Source organism: Peromyscus maniculatus, chromosome 14 (genome assembly GCF_049852395.1).
Source record: "Peromyscus maniculatus bairdii isolate BWxNUB_F1_BW_parent chromosome 14, HU_Pman_BW_mat_3.1, whole genome shotgun sequence".
Classification (NCBI taxonomy): domain Eukaryota; kingdom Metazoa; phylum Chordata; class Mammalia; order Rodentia; family Cricetidae; genus Peromyscus; species Peromyscus maniculatus.
In genome coordinates, this window is record NC_134865.1 from 44,692,972 (window position 1) to 44,716,702 (window position 23,731).

Below are 23,731 nucleotides of genomic sequence, written 5' to 3' on the forward strand. Positions count from 1 at the left end.
AGCGAACTTCTGCCCTCCAGGGGTTCCTCCATTTGTGTTGTAAGCCTGTATTTAAGGTTTCTTCCCTCTTTCAATAAACAGCATTCGGCATTCGGCATTCAGCCATGGCGAATGACTCGCTGTCTCTTGTCTCTATTTTTAATCCGCAGCCCTTCGCTCGGACATGGTGAACGGGTATCGGTAATGCGGGTGTTACTGCTACACTATGTTATCTTAGGGCCAGGCCAAGCCTGTCACCCACAGGTGTTATGCTAACCTCAGTCAAGTTCCCTAGACCCTAAATTGTGGGCACAGTCTCTGAGTCAACAGTACCCATTCTTGGGAAAGAAGCCAGATGTACTTTGTAAGGAATCTCAATGTAAACATGTCTTAAATTGTTGTGCACTTGGAACTGAGTTAATTGGTGCCTACATACTTTTTTCCAAAATTGTGCTGTGTTTAAATATGGCTAACGTAAAACTATCTGGGCCAGACTCTAGAAGTCCTGGTCCAGCACTGGTTACAATAAAATTGGGCCGAACTGAGTTTCAGTCTTACCTCATCCTGACTGTTTTCCCCTGCCTGCTGGAAAGCCAGCAAGGGAATCACCACAGGAACTAATGTAAAAAAGCAAAAACCAAAAGAACAGCCAAACACGGTACATGCTTGTAATCCCAGCGCCAGGGAACTGGAGACAGTTGGACCCCTAGGGCTTCTGGCCAGCCAGCCTAGCCTCGTCAATAGCTCCAGGCCAAGGAGAGTTCCTGTCTCAAAAACCAAGGTGGGAGCTGGTGGGATGGTCCAGTGGTTTGGATCACTGGCTGCTCTTCCAGAGGACCTGGGTTCAATTCCAGCACCCACAAGTTAGCTCACAGCTGTCTGTAACTCCAGTTCCAGGGGATCTGGCACCCTTCTCCACCCTGCTTGGGCATCAGGCATACACATGATGCACAGACACCCATATACATAAAATAAAGTAATTATTTTTTTTGGTTTTTCGAGACAGGGTTTCTCTGCGTAGCTTTGCGCCTTTCCTGGAGCTCACTTGGTAGCCCAGGCTGGCCTCGAACTCACAGAGATCCACCTGACTCTGCCTCCCGAGTGCTGGGATTAAAGGTGTGCACCACCACCGCCCGGCAAAATAAAGTAATTTTTTAAAAATGAAAAGGCAACAGAAACAGAAAGGTGAATAGTGCTTAAGAATGACAACTGAGATTGACTTCGGGCCTACAAGCATAAATAGACACATACACACACATGTTAATTAATTGTTATGTTATTCAATTTTGTCATATACATCATCATTTTTTTCAATCTTCATCGTGATATTTTACTTTTTATTTATTACATGTTGAAGAAGTTAGGTAAAAAATCAAAATGAAGCACAAAAGAGGATGCCAACAATCCCAGCATTCAGGAGGTTGAGGCTGGAGTATCTGACTTAGAGGCCAGCCTGGGCTACCTGGCCAAACTTCTTTTGAAGGATAACAAGCATAAAATTATACTTCAGTCTTCCGTCAGTCTTTGGTGCATGAGAGCATTGTATTTATGTTCCCCAACTTCCTTTCTGGTGGTTTGGAAATGGTTAGGGCTCCCGTCAATCATCCTTTGTCTTCCAGGCTTCAAGAGGGGTCTGTAATCTGTAAAATATTAACAGTAAGATGACTAAGTCCCTCCTATTCACCCAGTGTTTGAAATGAAATCCTGCTCTGTTGATCTACATCATTAACATTCCCTGTTAAGAAGACTTAACCTGGGGCTGGAGAGATGGCTCAGCAGATAAGATCACTGGCCACTCTGGCTGCTCTTACAAGGGACCTAGGTTCAATTCCCAGCACCCACATGGAAAGTTCACAACTGTCGGTAACTCCAGTTCCAGGGAATGTGGCATCCTCACACAGACATACATGCAGGCTAAAAAATTTTTAAAAACAAGAATATTTAAAACCCTGCTCAAATGCTTACACTGGATTTTTAAAATCACATTCAAAACTGTGGATTGGCACACAAATATCACCCCTGGGCTTAGCGTCACTATAATCTGTATGTGGCATAAATACCATTGGTTAGTGTCTACGCATGGCATTTCAAGCATTCTCTTTTCTTATTGTTCTGGTTTGTACATCACATCCATGCTGACTGCCCTTCTAACTATATGCAATGATTTTGAGTCTTTAGAATTGGAATATTTAAAAGAAAATAAGTCTACCTGAACAAGGACATCACCTGTATACATGGTGATGTAGAAGAGGAGAATTACAGGGTCCTACCCTTAAACAAAGAATTATAGCCACTAAGGGAAAGGCAGTCTTCCTCCAGGGAGGAGTCCCCTAATTGGTTATCCAGTACCAAATGGTCAGCCCTGAAATCATGTGCACGCCACACTGAACAGACTCAGCAGAATATACCTATATATTTATGTATATATCCATGCGATAATAACAATTTTATATGTAAATGTATTTAACAATAATAATTAAAGAAGAGGAGGCAAGGAGTTTGTGAGGGACAAAGGGGACTGAGGAGAGAAGTTGAAAGAAGGAAATGTAATCATATTTTAATGTTTCAAATGTAAATAAAAATAATAAAACATGTATAAGTTTTTCATATATTATGTAAAGAGCAAAACAAAAAATTTTGATCGTGTGCCCATGATGTGACTTTATTTTGGGGCAATAACACCATTTGCTTCCCCCAAAAATATGCACCAAGAAAGGCTAAAATTTAATAATTATGCAAAATAAAAATTCTTGTGACTATTGTTCTTTGGTGCTGGGTTAAAATGAGGCATCATATCCAGGAAATAATCCTGAGAAATGAGAAAATGTCCAGTGTGTCATAAAAAGCAGTGATGAAGAATAAGAAACATTTATTCAATAAATTTATTGATGATGATGTTGGCACAGAATACATTTGTCTCATTGACCACTTGGGAAAATTGACTTTTTAAAAACAAAATTTGTTCTTAGGGGACAGGTTTTATAATCTGAGATTTTTGTCCTTTTTCTTCTGTTTAAAACTGTCTGTGGTGTATGCCTTTGATCTTAGCACTCTAGAGGCAGAGGCAGAAGCAGGAAGATCACTGTGAGTTGGAGGCCAGTCTGGTCTATATAGTGAGTTCCAGGCCAGCCAGGGTTGCATAGTGAGACCCTCTCTAAAAAAATAAAAAAGAAAAGAAAAAGAACCACTATGTCAAATCATTCTATTACAGTACTATTTAATATGTGCATGGTAATGCTATACATAAAATAAGTGCTTTTAATTTACTTAAAAAAAAAAAAAAAAGAGGCCGGGCAGTGGTGGCGCACGCCTTTAATCCCAGCACTCAGGAGGCAGAGCCAGGCAGATCTCTGTGAGTTCGAGGCCAGCCTGGTCTACAGAGCGAGATCCAGGACAGGTACCAAAACTACACAGAGAAACCCTGTCTCGAAAAACAAAACAAACGAAAAAGAGTTGATCTGGGGAAGAAAAGACTATATCCTTTGAAATCACTAAATGAAATCCAAAGCAAAGTGTTCTATGTGATGTTTATGTTTTATAGATAGATTGTTGTAGAATATTATTTTAAGGTGTGTTACATTTGTTTATGCTGTGGAGCACTTGTTTATGATGCAAAGATGTATCGTATTAATTTAATGTTGCATTTGTTTAACTCTGTGAAGCTGTGTTTTCTTTGCCTGTCTAAAACACCTGATTGGTCTAATAAAGAGCTGAATAGCCAGTAGCTAGGCAAGAGAAGAAATAGGGCAGGATGGCATGCGGAGAGAAAAACAGGGAGGAGATATGTGGGAAGAAAAGATAGAGGAGCAAGGGAAGGAGGAGGGCTCAGGGGGCAGCCACCCAGCTACACAGCCAGCCATAAAGGAAGAAGCAAAGAAGGGTATACAGAAATAGAGAAAGGCAAAAGCCCAGAGGTAAAGGATAGATGGGATCATTTAAGAAAAGCTAGCTAGAAATAAGCCAAGCTAAGGCCTGGCATTTATAAGTAAGAAAAAGTCTGTGTGTGTGTGTGTGTGTGTGTGTGTGTGTGTGTGTGTGTGTGTGAGAGAGAGAGAGAGAGAGAGAGAGAGAGAGAGAGAGAGAGAGAGAGAGAGAGAGAGAGAGAGAGAGCTGGATAGCTGGCCCCCCAAAAGCAAAGAGCCAAGAACCAAAGTGAAACAAGTAAAAAGTAAGCAACTACAGCAGATGCTCTGAATAGCCTTGAGGAGCACCTTGCTGAAAGACTGTGCACCTGAAAGTACCATGCTTGGTCCCTCTCTCCCTCTGATGGGCAGTCTTTTCAACCTCTTCCTTCTCTGCCTTATCACAAAGCACTGAAAATATTAACTGGTGTCAAGATTGTGTGAGGTAACGTTCAGCACCCCAATCATATATTAGTCCATCCCTTTGGTTGTAGGAAAATTAGTTTTCATCTCACCAATTTGATGGCTAAAAGTGCAAGATTAGGCAGCCTCATTCACTCAGCCTCTTGTGATGATTGTCTTCTAGGTCTTCCTGCAGAAAATTGGAAAAGAAGCCAGGCATGTTGGGTAGCCATGCTGTATGACAACTCACTCTCCCTAGAACTGCCAGAGTCCCGTGGAAAACAAGAAAACATTAATCCCTTCCAAGGGCGATGCCGCCATGGCCTCGTATCAGAAGTTCAGCTTGGGAACAAAGCTTTGGAGGATAAACCCTATCTAAAGTGTATCAGGTTACATACCGAAAAGAACTGAAACCAGGATAGTGAAGCAATGTGGCACCCCCATCTTCTTGTGACCGTTTATAAGAGTCAGAACAGAGAAACAACCTAAGCCTCTGCCCTTGCTACTCCCAAACTCAGCTTGAAATGGAGACTAAAAAGAAGCCCGGACAACACTCCAGGCCGTGCTTAGGAAGTGCCTTTGCCCCTCTCTTCTTACTTAATGCCCATCACAACCCTGTGACTTGTTACCACCTTCTACTACCCATTGTCAGAGGGGTGACCTGCCTAAGGTCATGGGCAAATAGACCTTAGACCCGGTGTTTGAACCCAAACATCCCAGCACCAGGCCCCAGCTCTGACCCAGGGCTTCTTTGTCACTGAGCTCCAGGCCACTTCCTAAACCATCCTCCTCATTGAAAACACAGGTAGCTTCCCGTGAAGTCCGCCATTAGAACCATCTCACATCACCAAGACCCAAAACGACTCAGGACATTTCAACCTCTACATTTTAGGACACCGTGTAAATGCTTTATAATCTTAATATCTTTAAGCATTCTGTTAACGTTTTCTCTTGGCTCTCTCTCTCACCTGATTCATTTTTACTACAACATAGAAAGACAGAAGTAATGAGCTGTTTAAAAAATAGAGAATATTGCTTAATGACTGGCAGGTAACACACCCTGTAAGGTATGGCCCTCTTTGATAGTGCTGTTTACTTATCTGATTTGTTGTTGTTTGCCTGTTTCATTGGTTTGCTTTGTTCTGATTGTTTGTTTTAAACAGAGTTTCTTCATTAGGTAGACCTGGCTATCCCAGAACTCACAACTCACTATGAAGAACAGGCTAGCTCACATAGACCAGGCTCGCTTCAGATTCACAGAGATCCCTCCGCCTCTGCCTCTGCCTCCCAAATGTTGGAATTAAAGGGGTGGAGCACTTAGACCACAGGCAATTTATGGAAAACCATCAGCTATGTGTGGTGATAGAATACTTCTTACATGTTTTTGGTATTTGTATTGTGAGCTTGGTCTGGAAGTCAGCAAAAACCATTCTAAAGTCTTTGAAGACTTTGTGTTTTCATACAAGATGAATACATACTGCTAGAAAAAAAAAAAGCAAGTCACTTACCATATCCACACTATAGCCTTCAACAATTTTCTTCCATGTCTTCCTTGAAAATATCCAGTCCCGGATTGGCACATACTGCCACACATATGTCATAAACAAGGTAGGCTGCTTAGCCATCCAGACTTCCTTCAAGTCATTGGCCATGGAGATTAGTATCAGCCGGACACAGCGGCTCGTTGCCATCTTGGAAATATCGTCCGCTTTAATCCCTAAAATCTAAAAATTGAAAATAAAATGGATGCTGTAGCTAGAGTTTTTCTGGTCCTGCCTGGCCCACAGTCAGGACAAATCTCTGTCACCAGCCAGTCCCGCAGCAGCTCAGACCCAACCAAGTAAACACAGAGACTTATATTGCTTACAAACTGTATGGCCATGGCAGGCTTCTTGCTAACTGTTCTTATAGCTTAAATTAATCCATTTCCATAAATCTATACCTTGCCACGTGGCTCATGGCTTACTGGCATCTTCACATGCTGCTTGTCATGGCGGTGGCTGGCAGTGTCTCCCTGACTCAGCCTTTCACTTCCCAGAATTCTCCTTTCTCCTTGTCCCGCCTATACTTCCTGCCTGGCCACTGGCCAATCAGTGTTTTATTTATACAGAACGATATCCACAGCAGATACTAAAGATTTATTGATCTCTTTTACAGAAATGTTATGTTAAGAAGGAGCCAAAGGCCGGGTGCCAGTGAGGCCCACGCAACATGGGGCCTTGCACCTATTCCAAGTCTCTCCAGGTGTTAGCGGGAGTCACAAACCTCCATGGTAGTCCACTGTCCCTCAGAGCAGTCATGTATGGACTGGCTGAGATCGTTCTGGCTAATTGAAAAGTCAAAGTTCCTCATTTTCTTTACTACCATGGCTAATGATGGTTATCACCTCAAAAAGCATATGAAAAGCCACCCCCCCCCCAATCTGTGGTGAGAGGAAAGAAGGTAAAGGGGATTTTATTCCTGACTACAAGTTTATTGCACAGCAGTGGACAGGCCAGCCAACTTGGAACTGATACTGTAACAATCTCAGTAGCTTTATAATACCTGGAAGCCAAACATTGCCAGCTAAATTTAGCCTGTCTCATGACAATCTAAGTTATGCAGCTAATTCATAAGTCCTTCTAGCAGAGACCCTGTCCTAAATGACTCAACACTGCAGGATAAATAGTAAAACATTCCAACTATTTGTCAACCATTTACCTTGGTAACATCTGAAGTTAAAGTATTCTCGAAAATATTCGAATGCACAGGTCCTGGGTAAATGGTAGACACTGTTATACCTGGATAGTTGAAAAGTTCAGTTTGGAGGGTATTGAAAAACCCCTAGCAGGCAAGAAAAGAAAAGGGAAATTAAACATAGATACAGGTCTCATTTCATAGCCTCATGATTTGAGGGACTATATTCTAAAATGCTTGAATAAAGGACAGATAGTATACACACAGGCCATGGACCGTGAACAGCCAAAGCTGATACTCTCAGATCTTGTCCGATCCCAGGGTTTCAAAGGATGCTAGCTTTTGACATCAGAGCTTCTACAGCAGACAAGCATTAAGCAGGAACTAGACTTTTCTCTGAAGACCCCCATATACCCTCCTCATAACAATCTTCATTTCCCCTCTCCAAAAATGTGTATGTTTGACAGAGCATCCCTGGGAGGAGCAGAGGGGCATCTCTTTATTCCCTGGTTAGATTTTAAAAGACAAGGTTTAAAAAAAAGCTGGGGCAAAAGGCAAAAAACAGGAATAGAATCTTACAATAACTACCACAGATAAATCCAGTTTTTGATTTATATTACCATTTTAACTATTGAATTAATTTTCATGAAGTAGATTTTGACTGATGGCTAGTGCATAGCCAGTCATGATTACAATGTGATTGCCTTCTGACTGACTTTTTTAAAAGGCTAGACCAGGAGTGAACCCACTAATCTTATTTTGCTATATGGACATAGTATCAAATTGCCCTCTAAATTGATATCTCTAGGAGCTGGAGAGACAGTTCAGTGGTTAAGAGCACTATCTGCTCTTTCAGAGGATCCTGGTTGAATTCCCAGTACCCATGTGGTACCTCACAACCATCTGTAACTCCAGTCCAAAGGATCTGACATCCTCTTTTGGCCTCTGCAAGCACCGGGCACACACCTGGTCCATAGACATATATTCAGGCAAAACACACCAATATACATTTTGCGGGTTTTTTAAATTTTTTTTTTATTTTTAAAGACAGGGTTTCATTGTGTGGCCTTGGCTGTCCTGGATCTCGCTCTGTAGACCAGGCTGGCCTCAAACTCACAGAGATCCACCTGCCACCTGAGTGCTGAGATTAAAGGCAAGTGCCACCACCTCCCAGCCCAATGCATATTTTGTCTATATATCCATAGATTGGTACAGCTCTAAGACCTCATCAGAGAAGCTTCTTGTAAATAACAAATTGGACTCAGTGAGTTATTTTAGAAAGGAAGGAAGGAAGGAAGGAAGGAAGGAAGGAAGGAAGGAAGGAAGGAAGGAAGAAAGAAGGAAAGAAAGAAAGAAGGAAGGAAAGGAGGAAAGAAAGGAGGAAAGAAAGAAAGAAAAAAGAAAAGAAAAGAAAAGAACAAGAAATTGGGGAGTGTGGGAATGATCTTGGAGGAATCACAGGGAGGAACGGGGACTGCATATGATGAGAATATATTTGTCTGCATGCATGAAATTCTTTTTAAAAAACTTGATAAAAATATTATATGCAAAAAAAAAAAAGAATAGCTAGCTAGACCTTCCAGACTTAAAGATACTGGAGACTGTAGACCAACTATGAATAAACAGAGATCTGTTTCTCCTCATCTCTTTCTAAAGTAGGAACAATTATTCCCAGACCGCATTGTTTTAACACTAGGCCAGCTAATGAAACGACTAAATTGTTTACTCAAGGTGTTTGAGAAAGCAGGTTCTAGAAAATACAAGCAGCAGTTGTGGGGTTGGAGAACTTATTGTGATCTTCGGAGAGACTGAGCCCTGGCTTATAGATTCCCATTGAATTGATAAGTCTTCAGCGTTGGTAACTTTTAACTGTTGCGATGTTGCTGGATTCCAAGTGTGGTCTATGTGACCTTCTGCAGATAGCCTTGGAATTTCAGGGCCAGCTTCCTTGTGGTTAGGCATGTTTCCAGAAGCAGAGCAGAAAAAGGTTTCAAGTGGTTTCTGTAGTGCATTTGTTTTCTAAAGATAGTTTGCAAGTGTCTGCTTTTCACGGCAAAAGGGAAGGAGGTTTTAGCCAAATCAAGGAGGAGTGTGTGTCATTCTTAACAACTGAACATGAACATCCAGCCCATTCTATTGCTCTTTACCGAAGGGGCATCCATATCTGATTCAGTAACATTAAAAGGTTTGAGGGCCGTAAATGTGACATCCTCCCCCGACCAGGGATGGGGAAGGCTTCTGCGCTCAGAGACTGATGACCCACAGGTGGACCAAAACAAAATACCTGTGAGGGTATGGAAACCCCCCATACCTTTAGCCTCTGCTGGTCTGTAGCAAAAGAAAGCGCCACCAATCAGCCAGCCCAGGAGCACTGAACCCTCTCGGTGTGTAAAACCATATCAGGGATGGTGTATACACTCCAGTGATAAATTCACTCTAACGCTTCCTGGGGACTGAGAAGGAAAACGTGCTTTTTACAAGCCCTGACCTCAGTGTTCACCTGCCAAACCACTGCGGCAACTAACAAAGTCTTCAGCCACATTTTCAAAAACTGGACTTAAAATTGTGTGTGTGTGTGTGTGTGTGTGTGTGTGTGTGTGTGTGTGTGCTCGCGTGCGCGTCTCCACATGCATGTGGAGGTCAGAAGGCAGCTTTGGGTAGTTGGTTCTTTCCTCTACCTTGAGCACTGAGGAATTAAACTCAGGTGACCCAAGCAAACCTGCAGGGCAAGTGATTTTATCAGCTACACTGTCTCACAGGCCTGTCAACTGGGCACATTTTGCCAGCTGATTAAATCCAATTAAAACAGAGCCTTGGGAACAGGTGAGGTGGCTCTTCTCTTTTGTTTGTTTGTTTGTTTTTGCAAAAGGTATCCTACATGTCTTATAAGGCTGGGTCTCAACAGACGGGATATACACTCCCAGACACCCCACACCTGCCTGCCTAAAGTGTGCCTAACTCTACAGGAGGTTGCCTGGCAGCCCTTTACTGAATCTGAGGAGAGCATCCCAGCCGCAGCCCTTCATCACTAGGTACTTGCCTGCGCTGTGTGGCAGAGAAGAGTCCTGTTGGAACACACCTTCAATTTCTATGGAGCTCTGGTGACCTGAACAACTCCATCATACAATTCCAATGGTAAAATATTCCACTGAAACTTACTTTCTAGTCACGTGTGTTGGCCTATGCCTACAATCCCAGCATTTGGGAGCTGAAGACAGAAGGACCAGGAGTTCAAGGCCAACCTTGGATACATTGAGAATTTGAGGCTAACATGCAGAATGAGATCCTGACTTAATTCAGAAAAAAAAAAAGCAGGGGGAGAAGGGTTAACTTTTAATGGGATGAATTAAATTTTATGTTTTCTTAATCACTGGCCTTATCATGTCTTTAGTTTTACTATTAAGCCAATGTAAAAATCATCCCATTCTGATATTTATTACTCTAAAGATAAAACAGGTCAGTCTTTTCTCCTACTCTTTGCCTTGATCAGATTTTTCTTCTTTCCACGAAACCAGAATGAATAGAGTCCATGTTTCCCTAGGGGGGATATGTAGCCCAGGATCAATCATTCGGTGGTCATACAGACAGAATTAGACCAGATAAGAGAGGGTTGACTCACAGTTTGCTGTGAAAAATGCAGTAGAAAAAGAGGTCGGGCAATATACAATATATGCCCTGCTAGAGCAGAAATAATCTTTCTCCCCAGAATTCATCTCAGAGTGCAGCATCATGCAGGCGCACAATAAAAATCCATTGGATAAGTAAGAGGCATGTGCAGCTCAAATATTTCTGGTCATTTACTGGTGCTGGCCTCTCAAAGGTCTTCTCTTTCTGTGGCCCCTTAGCGCCCCAGACCTCACCCAATGATGGACAGTTCCCTCATGTACATCGTGGTCAATACTAACAGAGCTGGGTTCGAGCAGCCTTACCCGAAGGGCGTGTTTGCTAGCAGAGTACGCACTGCAAAGTGGTAAAGGTCCAATCCCCACAAGGCTATTTATGGTCACGATCTTTCCTTGCTTTCTCTTCATCATGTGCGGTAGAACACACTTGGTCAACGACACCGTCCCTAAGTAGTTGACCTCTATTAGCATCTTGAAGACATCCAGGTTGGTATCTACAGCAAAGCAACAATGCGCTATTCCACCATTGTTGACCAGAACGTCAATCTAGTTCAATAAAATCAGAAAGAGGACTTTTTAGCGATGGTCTACAAATGGACGGATGGAATTCCTAGAGATAGTAGTTAGGTTGTTAATTTGAGCTTTCCCTAGAGCAGTGTTACACTTCTAAAGTCAACAATAAAAAGATAAAATCAAGCCAGGTATAGTGACTCAAGCCTTACATCCCAGCACTTGGGAGGCAGAGGCAGACAGAGCTCTGTGAGTTCAAGGCCAGCCTGGTCTACATGACGTGTTCCAGGACAGTCAGAGCCATATAGTGAGACCCTGTCTTGAAACAAAACAAAGCACAGCAAACAATAAAAGGAGATAAATAAATAAAATCAACACAATTCACCTATTCACCTACTAATTAATATTTCACAAAATATAGCAAAATTCATAAATATCAAAGTTGTGGTGGATTTTTAGCTCTTTTTGCCTTCAATAGGAATTGAGAGTTTAAAAGGCAAGAAAAATACTAATGACCTAGGTCCAAGACCCAGAGATCAAGAAGTCCAAGTGACAGCCCTGTCCCACTAATGCACCCCCTGTGCCTGGATCTCTTTGAATGAGACACCACAGACAAGAATCTCTTTGACAGTTTTCACCGAGCTGGGAAAAGTGATATAACGCATACTCTATCAGCAAAAAACTGCTACTTACTCTACCAAACTCCTGGAGAACAGCTTTCACAGCCGCGCCATGGGAACTTCTGTCAGCCAGGTCAAGGGCCAAAACCAGTATATCTTTGTCTTTTAAGTTGCCATTCTCTAAATGAAGACACATCAACACTTTAGTGAGAAAGTCGCGCTACAATTCAGTCAAGCTCTTTCCTGCCCTCCAAGTCTATCCCTGAACCTTCCCAAAGGGGTGAACAGATCTCGTGGAACTTGGGAAAGAACTCTGGCAAAATAAAGATTATCCTACAGGAAAAAACAAAACAAAACAAAAACCAGAAAAGAAGAAACACCACAGTGCCTTTAGAAGTATAGAGAGTTATGTTTGTTTTAAAACACTCTCACAAAGTAGCATTGCTAGTCTTCTGTTTCCTTTGGCCTGGCAGCTGAACCCAGAACTTCATCCCAGCCAAGAAGCACATTACAGCAGTACTCAGTCCCCACCCCTCAACATTTAGTTGCTCTTTTGCACAGTTCCAAAGTCAGTGAGTTACATTTAGATTAGGTTGAACTTCAGAGCCCCTTTGCTGAATTATATATAACAGCCAGACACTAAGAAGTGCATTTTGTTACATTGCAGAATTAGAGATTGAACCTATGGCCTCACTCATGCTAAGCAGGTGTTCTACCACAGAACTCTCTCCCAAGCCTTTAAGGAAGTGATTAATGAAGCGTGGAGACTAGACTGCCTGAACAGATGCCAGTCAGTATTCTGTTCCCTTCCTCCAGCCCCACACAAGCCAGGAGACAAGTCCTGTATATAAAGTCACTCACTCCAAAGGGAACTGACTGGGGAGTCTATGTAGCATGGGACCAGCTGCCTGTTCAGAGGTTGCAAAGCTTTAAGCAGCCATCCGAGGTTCCTGGTATGAAAAGAGAAGCTCCCACAAGGAAGAAAGCTCTGTTAGACATCTGCCACATGACCTGTGGTTAGCACCAGTCTACTTGGTAGAGAAAAATAAGAGGCTCCAACTTCAAGACTCTGTTCCTTCCCTGCACCTAGCGGACTACACTTTAGAGGTCCAAGGAAAGAGATACCTCATACTCCATCTCTCCATCTCTCTTAGGGTTTCCATGGCTGTTATGAGACACCATGACCAAGGCAACTGTTATAAAGGAAAACATTTAATTGGGTGGCTTCCAGTTTAGAGGTTCAGTCTATTAACATCATGGTGGGACACGGCAGTATGAGACAGACATGGTGCTGGAGGAGTAGCTGACAGTTCTACAACTTACACAGGCAGCAGGAAGTGGTCTGTCTCATTGGGTGTGGCTTGAGCACGTAGGAGACCTCAAAGCCCACCTCCACAGTGACCACGCCCTTCAACAAGGCCACACCCACTCCAACAAAGGCCACACCCACTCCAACAAGGCCACACCTCCTAATAGTGCCACTCCCTTCGCGACCATTTTCTTCCAAACCACCACACCATCTTTCACCCTTATGTATTTACGTCTTTTCTTTTTTCTTTTCACTATACATTTAGTATTTTTGATATTTTCTTTTGTTCTTTTTTTTTTTGAAGAGTAGGGTATCTGTCTTTTTAGTCATTTTTATTTTATGTGCATTGGTGTTGGCCTACATTTATGTCTGTATGAAGGTGTCAACTCACTTTGAGATGGATTACAGACAATTGTGAGCTGCCATGTGGTTGCTGGGAACTGAACCTGGGTCCTCTGGAAAAGCAGCCACTGCTCTTAACTTCTGAGCTATCTCTCCAACCCCAATATTTCACTTTTATAAAAATGAGCACTGTGGTTTTTCTTTGGATTACCCTTCTTACATTTACCTAATTCTATCATTTATGTACTCTTTTAAAATTATACCATCCTATATAAGGTCAGCAACAGAAAAGCAAAAGACATCAGCGAGAGTGAGAAATTCAGACAAAAACCAAGAGATAAATGTCAAAAATGAATGTCAGCTAAGCCAAGAAAAAGCATGTTGTGGAACGCACTCCCAGTAGACGGAACACACTCCCAGTAGACCAGATCAAGTGGAAGAAAGAACTGGAGGGGTAAAAGTAAAGGTGGAGGCAGCGCCACATTCAAACATAAATTTTAAAAAATACGAAACACAACTACAACATCCAAAACGTGAGCTCAAACCTAAGAATTTGTGGGGGAAAGGAAAGATCTGAGACAAAAATGAATGCTATAGAAAATCTATTCAACAAACTAGAGAGACTCTCCAAATCTAGGGAAGAGATGGGCATTCAAGACCAAGAGTCCTTAGAACCCCAAGAAGACATGAGCAGAGAAAGACTGCCCCCTTGACACATTATAGTCGAGATGAGAAAACTACAAAATGAAGAAAAGACATTAAAAGCCATGAGGGGAAAATTTCTACTTACTTACAGGGGTAAACACAGGAGGATAACATTGGTCCTCTCAGCCGAGTCCCTAGACATCAGAAGCATGGATGCTTAGCATCCTGAAAGTAATAATTAGCAGTAAGATTGCCATACCCAGAAATGGCATTTTCATGGCAAAATAAAGGCCTCTTAGGATAGACATAAATTAAATCAATTCCTGAGTACCATTCCCTCATTGCAAAAGAAGCTTGAAGGAATTCTATACACAGAGGACAAAAAAAGATAATCTTAATCAGTGAGAGCAACACAGTATACTTCCTGGGAAGAACAGATGAACAAAAAAAGAACTAAAATAGAATCAGTCACATCCAGCTCAGTAGACCAGCAAATAACTAAGACAAACAAAGGGGAAAGACAATTGAGACAACTAGGAAAACAAATGACCAGATTTCAAGAACTAATGAAGACAACCCTCTCAATAATGACCCTTAATCACTCTAAAAAGATGCATACCACCTTACTGGATTAAAAAAACAAGATCCGCCGGGCAGTGGTGGCGCACGCCTTTAATCCCAGCACTTGGGAGGCAGAGCCAGGTGGATCTCTGTGAGTTCGAGGCCAGCCTGGGCTACCAAGTGAGTTCCAGGAAAGGCGCAAAGCTACACAGAGAAACCCTGTCTCGAAAAACCAAAAAAAAAAAAAAAAAAAACAAGATCCAACCATTTTTTATAAGAAACAGAGAGAGAGAGAGAGAGAGAGAGAGAGAGAGAAATAATGTGACCTAAAATCAAACATTAGTTATATGTATGTGGTGTTTTGAATAAAAAAAATGGTCCCCATGGGCCCATAGAGAGTGGCACTATTAGGAGGTGTGGCCTTGTTGGAGGAGGTGTGTCACTAGGGGATGGGCTTGAGGTCTCAGAAGCTCAAGCCAGTTCACTCCCTACTGCCTGTGAATTATACTGAGAACTCTCAGCTACCTCTCCAGCACCATGTCTGCCTGCATGCTGCCATGCTTCTTGCCATGATGGCAGTAGACTAAACCTCTGAAACTGTAAGCCAGTCCCAACTGAATGCTTCCTCTTACAAGAGCTGTTGTGGTCATGGTGCCTCTTCCCAGCATAGAACACTGACTAAGACAATGTGTAACTGATAAAGGATCCTTGGACCAAAATTAGAGTAAGAAGAAGATTACTATAATCTAAAAGGGATGATACATCACAAGGATAGAGCAGTGTACATATCTATGAACTGAATAATGGGGTATGTCATCTCATATAACAGGACATAAAAGGGAAGCTAGGTCCAAATAAAATAATAGTGGGTGACTTTAATTCCCCACTGTTAACAGAAAGATCATTCAGACCAAAAAAAAAAAAAAAAAGACAAGAAAGAAACTGCATTGAAACCTCAGATAAAACTGATGTGCTTCTGCAGGCCCTTCCACCTACTAGCTGTGGAATATGCATTCTTATTAGCTGCCCATCATACTTCCTCTAAATGCAGATAACATTTTAGACCACTAAAACTGATATTAAAAACTCAGAGGACCTTGTATTTTAAAGAACATAATGAAATAAAACTAGAAATAAGGAACAGATATAAAGGTGTGCGTGTGCGTGAGTGAGTGAGAGAGAGAGAGAGAGAGAGAGAGAGAGAGAGAGAGAGAGAGAGAGAGAGAGAGATGAAAGCAGATGTAAAACTATCTAGGGGCAGAATGTGAACTAACAGGAAAGTGGAGGAGGAGGAAGGAACATACAATACAGTTGTATGAAACCTTTCAAACATGTAAAACATTTTTTAAAGGCAACAAAAAGGCTGTACCTCCTGATTCACCAGCTAAGCCAGCTAAGAATGGCCAAACTATTTCCTTTGTCCCACCTTAGCAGGAAGTACACGGTAAGGCAGATCATCGCAAGAACCAGCACTAGCCACGGGTGCCAGGGCCTTTGAAAGCAGGATCATGGGAGAAGTATGTGGCCTCCTTGAGCAGTGATAGAACAACAAACTCTCATTGCTGGGTAGTTAGCTCAGCCAGGAAAGTCAACAATGAAAAGAAAAAGAAGTCATCCGAAAATATATTCTAGGGAAAAGTTCACAATTATTTCAATTTAGGAACAAGATGTTCTGTAGGTAACAATAAGCCTCCTTTCTAGTCAAACACGGTTACATTAAAATTCAAAGACAGCAAAAATTGTATGGCTGCCCCTTGAGCTGTATTCCAATGGTCACTCTTTTCCCCCTTGAGCAGGTTTTAAGTCATTTGATCATTAACCAGCATTGAGAGAAGTGGGGAGAATCTGCATAAAAATGAGGGTAGAAAGACGGCAGAAAAGAAGGAAACACCAGGCAAGTGCAGCTGCTTAAGAGGTAGCAGAAGAGGAGGCCGGACTGTGCACGCAACGCTCCGGAGGCGGCGCGGGCTGCACAGGACAGTCCCACCTCCCCTCACTTCCCGAAGCTGCACTTGAGTTTGGATTCTCACTTCTAGGGCGCACGGCTGTTGTCAGGAATTGACTCACCCAGGCACCGTCTCTTCACCCTCTCCAGCTCCTGCACCCTTCTGGCTGACAGCACCAGAGAGACGCCCAGTTTAGACAACTGGAAAGCCAGCTCCTCGCCAATGCCACTGGATGCTCCAGTCACCCACACCACCATGCCACAAGTCAGCACCTGTTCTGTGGACGAAGAAGGAGAGAGAGTTCCAGGAACATGCGTGGGATAGTGATACTCATACATCAAAGAGAAGCAAAACATAAACTAGCTGGGTGGCGGTGGTAGTGCACACTTTTTTTTTCTTTCTTTCTTTTTGTTTTTTGTTTTGTTTTGAGACAGGGTATCTCTGTGTAGTTTTGGTGTCTGTCCTGGATCTTGCTTTGCAGGCCACCTGCCTCTGCCTGCTGAGTGCCGAGGTTAAAGGCATGCACCACCACTGTTTGGCTGGTGGTGCACACTTTTAACTTCAGCACCTGAGAGGCAGAAGCAGGTGGATCTCTGTGAGTTCGAGGCCAGCCTGGTCTACATAGTGAGTTCCAGAAAAGTCAGGGATATGTAGAGGAAACCTGTCTCAAAAAATAAAAACAAACAAAAAAATGAATAAAGAGACTTTAAACCATGTCATTAAATATGACAACCTATTATGCAGAACTTAAAATTTCAAATCTCCTACAATTTCTTAAAAAAGCACAAATATGTTTCCTACCCATCCAATATTTTATATATTTCAAGATTTTTGGTAAGTTTTTCAGACTTTATTCTAACCAATAGTTTCATTTGACTAAGATTCTATTTCTCAGTATATATTTGATAAAATTAAAGCTGCTAAGTAGAAACTAATTGCCTGGACTCAATTGTCTTACCCTTTTAATGAGAGATTCAGATTACATAATTGGGTTCCATCCAGTTTTCAGTTCTGTTATTCCAAATTTTTTGTGGTGGAGTTGTTGGTAAGGATCTGGATTTACCAAATTCTAGTCAATGGTATGATATATTCATCCTGCACTTAGAAGTAGTATTTTCTTCTTTTGCTAATCATATCTGATATCTTTCAAGCAATATCATATCATAAACAAGTCTCCAATGTACATGCTGTCATCTTAGGAGGATGTAGTAGTTCATACAAGATGTATTGTAGAAGGCAGAAATGTAATTCATGTTCCCCAAGCCTTTCTGTCCCTAGAAAGACTGCCAAAATGATACAGTAGCCACACAAAAGGCAGGGGGTGGTGTTGGGGAACAGGAAACTTCCTGCTGAAACTTGGTGTCCTTCTGAAACTTTGACCACAGTTGTAGTGATATGAAAGTAAAGCCTTTATGTCCGCCTTTAAGTGAAATGCACAGTAGAGACTTTGTGTCAGGCTTTGAAAGAAATGTTTCAGTGAAGCCTTTGCTATGTTTGGGTTAATCAGTAGAGTCTGAGAAACTGTTTTGAGACTGTTTAAACCTTGAAGAATTTTCTCACTGGAGAGTGTGCACTTGGTGCTACTTGAGAGCTTGTGGGTGCACTGACCTGGGTCCTAAGACACTCCTGGCAGACCTGGAGTTCTTACTTTGGATTATGGCTTGCCTTGTAGCTGGAAGTTTTCTCCGGTCCTGCCCGGCCCCCCACAGTCCAGACAAATAAGTCTCACCCATGGTCCCGCAGCTGCTCAGACCCAAGTAAACACACAGAGGCATATATTACTTAGAAACTGTATGGCCTATGGCAGGCCTCTTGTCAGCTAGTTCTTAGGTCTTAAATTAACCCATTTCTATTCATCTATGTTTTGCTACGTGTTCTGAGGCTTACTAGTCTACTGGCATGTTGTTCCTTGGGCAGCAGGCTGGCGTTCCTCCCACCTCCGTCTTTCCCTTTCCTGTCACTCCCCCTGGATTTCCAGCCTGTCTCTAAGCTGCCTTGCCATAGACCAATGCAGCTTTATTTCTCAACCAGAGCAACACATATTCACAGCATACAGAAAGACATCCCACAGCATTGCCTTAATTTTATGTGATTGTCTGCTCTCACGGGCAGCCAGAGCAAGGTGACTTTGGTAGTTGGAACCTTTCCCAGCCCCTATTAACTTTGTATATATAGTAATAAAGTAACTGGAGTGAGCTAGCTGGGTGCCAGTCTTTTCCAAGAAGGCTGTACCCCTCTGCTCCATCGGAAAATGAAGGCTCAGCATCTTGGTGAGCCTCTCTCTCTACGGCGGCACCTGCGATGCAACATCCAAACAATACACAGTGGTGTGCAGTGCTTATCTTTAAAAAAGTCAGCGTTGTGGGGGCACTAGTTGTGCCTCAGCCAGTAGAATTCTCCTCTAGCATGTCCTAGGCCCTGGTGTCAACCCCCAGCACTATATAAGATGGTTGTGGTGGCACACACCTACAATCCCAGCACTCCAGGTGAAGTCAGGAACATCAGGAAATCAAAGCTTACCTTCCTTAGATACAGAGCAAGTTTGAGGTTGAGCTGAGCTACATGAGACCCCGGTTAAACAAACAAACAAACAAACCTATCCACATGACTCAGGGACCATCAAGGAAGAGAAGACAAAGATGGTAGGAAACAGAGGTCTCAGAAGACCTGAACAGAAGCTGTCTTCTATGTGTAACAGGACCTGTGCACTCAGGAACTCACAGTATCCGAGGTAGACTGCACAAGACCTGGACAACAAGATCAATCAACATTAGAGCATGGAAGGGGTTCATGTGCCTCCATCCTGGGGTGCTAGTGTGGTGATATTTTATTTGTGCAGAAATGTGATATTTTATTTGTATGTTAGTTAATAAAGTTTGTCTGGAGATCAGAGTCATAGAGCCATAAACAGAAGTCAGGCGATGGTAGCACCCACCCTTAATCCGATCACATGACAGGTAGAGTCTCTGTGTGGTCAAGGACACAGCCAAGCGTGGTGACATGTGCCTTTAATCCTAGTACCAACCATAAAGACCTGGAGGTTTGTACAGACAGGCAGTAACGAGGAAGTGATGTGGCTGGGCTTAGAACCAATGAGAAGGCAGAACAGGAAGGCAATAAGAGCGCAGGTTAGACAGGAAGAGGCTCTCTTGCTGGGGAAGCTACAGCGCAGTAGTAAGCTAAGGCTAGTTGTGGCTATTCGCTATTTCTCTGATCTCTTCAGCTACTACCCCTGTATTTGGCTCTATGTTTCTTATTTAATAAGATTGTTTAGAAATTCGTCTACATGCTAGTGACAGCTGATGGCTTCTGGGGAAAGGTCAGAACAGTCAGTGTTCTTTAAAGATATGGCCCCATGGAAGGTCAACCAGACTTAAGTGAGTGGCTCCATGCCCATAAATATATGAGAAGCACAGATTTTTGGCTTCAGTGGGTTGGGGCAGGGCTGGGAGGAGAAAGAACAAACAAAAGAAGGCAAAGAGAAAAATAACATCAAGTTGGGGAAGGGTGGGGTGGATCTGGGAGAAGCTAGGGGATGGAAGATAGATATGATAAAAATACATCATGTGCATGGAATTCTTAAAAAATTAATAAAAGTATTTTTAAACCAAGTGGGATTTGACCCAAACCAGCAAACAAAATATCACATGTATTTCGATTTTAATTTGGGTTTAGAGGTGTTGAAATCTGGGATCTAGTGTGCTGTTTCAAACTGGCTCATCAAAGGAGTTTTAATAAATTCTGTCTTGTGAACAGAACATCTCCGGAGCCTGCTCAAGGCTCAGCTTCCAGCTCCATGGCAGGGGACAGAAGTTTGCATGTCCTGAATGTATGCTGAGGGTCTCCAGTTCTCACAACTGCAGAGCAAATAATAAACCATCCCTCACAGGACTGTTGGCGAAATAAATTAAAGCTGCAAAACTCTCAGAGCATTAAGTTGGCACTGAAGAAATGCCAACCGTATTTATCATTGAAAACAAATCTTCAATTTTACCGGTGAGATTTATGCTTGGGGATGCAGAAACTCTTTCCAGAAGGTTTCAAAAGAAGCAGAAATGAAGTTTGCCACTAGAGAGGGCATACTGAGAGGTAGGAAGGCTAGGGCGGGAGAGTGTTGGGCTTTTTACTGTTTATCCTTTTGCATTCTAGAATTTTGTATTTTACTTTCTAGAGAAAGGGAGTTTTTTTCCCCTTTTAAAATCTTCATAAACCATGTCCATATCCCAGTCTATGCTGCTTTAGGAATCTGTGTCTATTTCTGTGTTATTTGTATTATTTTCCTCAACCCTCATCCCACCCTGGGTTTACGAGACATTTTTCCCTACAACTGCCTCCATGAAATTTTAATTCTACAAATGCATGATATATTCACCTATATTCTGTATATAGAACTATGCTTTCATATATATATATATATATGTGTGTGTGTGTGTATATATATATATATATATACATATATATATAAAGGAAATTTGATGAAACTTACTCTGCTGTTAATGTAGGTTTATGAATGACTAATTTTTAAGATTGAATTAAATTTTAAAGGCCATTAACATTTTACGAGTTATTTATGTTTCTAAATGACTCCTGACACTATATCTCATTAAACTAATGTCTTATAATTCATTTTTCCCGATCTTGTAACTGTTAGTCAACAATTTTTCTTTTGATGGGTTGAATAACTTTTATAGAATTACATAATTCAAAAAAAATGATTTTGTTTCCTTCTCTAAGTCCAAGTTTACACAAAACCATCCAACATGAAACACCCACGAGCCTTTGGTTAATCAAAGCAACTGATCGAGAGAAGGTTCTATTATCAAATAAGAAAGTGGTGTCAGCCCTTTTCACTTGACAGAGAAAGTTCACCCAGCACAGCCGCCTGTGCCCCTAAGTTTTTCATGTCCCATGGAACATGAAGCAAGACACAGACCAAAAGAATCCCCACTAGTGCGCAAAAATCATGTTACTTCAGAAAAAGCGCCTGGGTCCTTGACCACACAGAGACTTTACCTGCCATGTGATCGGATTAAGGGTGGGTGCTACCATCGCCTGACTTCTGTTTATGGCTCTATGACTCTGATCTCCAGACAAACTTTATTAACTAACATACAAATAAAATATCACATTTCTGCACAAATAAAATATCACCACACCAGCACCCCAGGATGGAGGCACATGAACCCCTTCCATGCTCTAATGTTGATTGATCTTGTTGTCCAGGTCTTGTGCAGTCTACCTCGGATACTGTGAGTTCCTGAGTGCACAGGTCCTGTTACACATAGAAGACAGCTTCTGTTCAGGTCTTCTGAGACCTCTGTTTCCTACCATCTTTGTCTTCTCTTCCTTGATGGTCCCTGAGCCATGTGGATAGGTTTGTTTGTTTGTTTGTTTGTTTGTTTAAGCTGGGGTTTTATGTAGCTCAGCTTAACCTCAAAAACTCCTTTGATGAGCCAGTTTGAAACAGCACACTAGATCCCAGATTTCAACACCTCTAAACCCAAATTAAAATCAAAATACATGTGATATTTTGTTTGCTGATTTGGGTCAAATCCCACTTGGTTTAAAAATACTTTTATTAACTTTTTAAGAATTCCATGCACATGATGTATTTTTATCATATCCGTCTTCCATCCCCTAGCTTCTCCCAGATCCACCCCACCCTTCCCCAACCTGATGTGCACTTAAACTGGCTGACAAGTCTGCACAAGTTATGCCCCCCAAAAATGAAACATCCAGTGGTAAGATTTTGGCCTGTAGGAGTGAGTTTGGCAGGAAGGCAGGAAGGCAAAAACATCTCATCAGTCCTGTCCTGCCCTCCCCCAGGCCCTCCCAGCCAGTTTTCACCCACTTAGCGTAGATAACATTGTCATCTGAGCTACCACTTCCAAACAAATGTCACAGCATGCTCTGGGTACTGTCATAAGAGACTAGGAATATTCAGCTGAATTCTTAGGATCCGAAGTCTACCCGTGGGCATGCCATGTCATTCAAGGGGATGTGATCCCCCTGTTTGCCAAGCAGCTTCTAGAGTTGTGCTGAACCACCGGGGGGCTGGGAAATGCTGAGCCCACTGCCTACAGAGCACACAGTATGTGTTTAGCCACACCATATAGGTGTTTAACCCACAGGTACATAGTCCCATGGAACATGAAGCAAGACACAGACCAATCCCCACTAGTGCACAAAAATCATGTTACTTCAGAAAAAGCGCCTGGGTCCTTTACGTTGAGCTTCTAGGCTCATAAGCAGCCAAAGGGTGGGTTGTCTAAGATTCCACTTAAAAACTTCGCCGAGTGAGAAGCCTAAGGCAAATACTTTTGGAATGAAGAGACCCTGAGCCTTTCCAATGAAGCACCTTAGCTTGGCAGTGTTGGCTGTTCCCCACAGTGTCTGATATTGCTTTGGATCTCTGGAATTCCGGTTAGGCAAGGTCTTAAGGATGTTCTCTTTAGGGAGCAGTTTGGCTGGCAACCTCTAGAGAGGTTTCCCAGCCTAGAAGGCGAAAACTTTCCATCTTTAGATCAAGACAAGCTATAAGAACGCCAAATTGCCCCCTTTGCTCTTCCTCCCTGACCCCCAATTCTAGGCAAAGCTCAGGCTGGCATCACTGAGACTTCAACAACCAGAGGTGGCCCGGGAGGACCCGGAACCCAGCCGAGATCAGGACTCCCCCCTTTGAAGCTGGAGATCATAGAAGGTCCTCACCTGGACGCCGACCCAGCCACGCAGCCCACAGCAGCATCAGGTCAGTATCGGTGCGCAAGAAGCTCAGCAGCCACAAGGCTGGCAGCAGGGCGCACAACGCCCACAGCCAGAACTCCCCGCTCATCGCAGCGATTGGAAGGCAGCTCTGGGGACCGCTGGCTCTGGCCGCGTCTAAGTACACGGCCTGAGCTCTGGCTCCGCCCCGAGGGCAGGCGGATGGGAGGGGTGAGTGTCCCTGGCCTGCCAGGTGCACACTACCGGCTCTGTCCTGGACTGCACCGCCTAGGGATCTAAGAAGGAGGGATGCTGGCTCCAAGGAAGCACAGACACTGACAGGATGTCTAAGGAAATGTTGCAATGAGAGCAAAAACACGTGGACGACTTAAGGATTTAAGGATGAAGAGTTCGTCAATAGCAGGAAGAAGTCACTTTCAGAGTTGTTTTGCGGGTGAATTCTTCTCAAGACTTTGTCTGTACTTTGGTAGAAGAAAAATATCCAAACTTTAGA

The 23,731-nt window shown here is 42.8% G+C and overlaps 1 protein-coding gene across 3 annotated transcripts; it reads right to left on the bottom strand.

Moving 5' to 3' along the window:
* Nucleotides 1-1,239: 1,239 nt before the first annotated feature.
* LOC102918527 (dehydrogenase/reductase SDR family member 7-like) lies at nucleotides 1,240-23,384 on the bottom strand. 3 transcript variants are annotated; one of them, XM_015986340.3, is made up of 8 exons: nucleotides 23,224-23,382; nucleotides 16,637-16,792; nucleotides 11,786-11,892; nucleotides 10,889-11,128; nucleotides 6,984-7,106; nucleotides 5,792-6,007; nucleotides 4,397-4,473; nucleotides 1,240-1,619 (listed from the first exon to the last, which is right to left on the bottom strand). In XM_015986340.3, the coding sequence occupies exons 1-7, from the start codon at nucleotides 23,345-23,347 to the stop codon at nucleotides 4,432-4,434; spliced, it is 1,008 nt and encodes a 335-aa protein (XP_015841826.1). In that variant the 5' UTR covers nucleotides 23,348-23,382; the 3' UTR covers nucleotides 1,240-1,619; nucleotides 4,397-4,431. The 3 variants fall into 3 exon arrangements, with proteins under 3 accessions (XP_015841826.1, XP_076406981.1, XP_076406980.1); XM_076550866.1 differs by lacking the exon at nucleotides 10,889-11,128 and having other exon boundaries at nucleotides 23,224-23,384; XM_076550865.1 differs by lacking the exon at nucleotides 4,397-4,473 and having other exon boundaries at nucleotides 1,465-1,619; nucleotides 23,224-23,383.
* Between the last annotated feature and the right edge of the window lie 347 nt (nucleotides 23,385-23,731).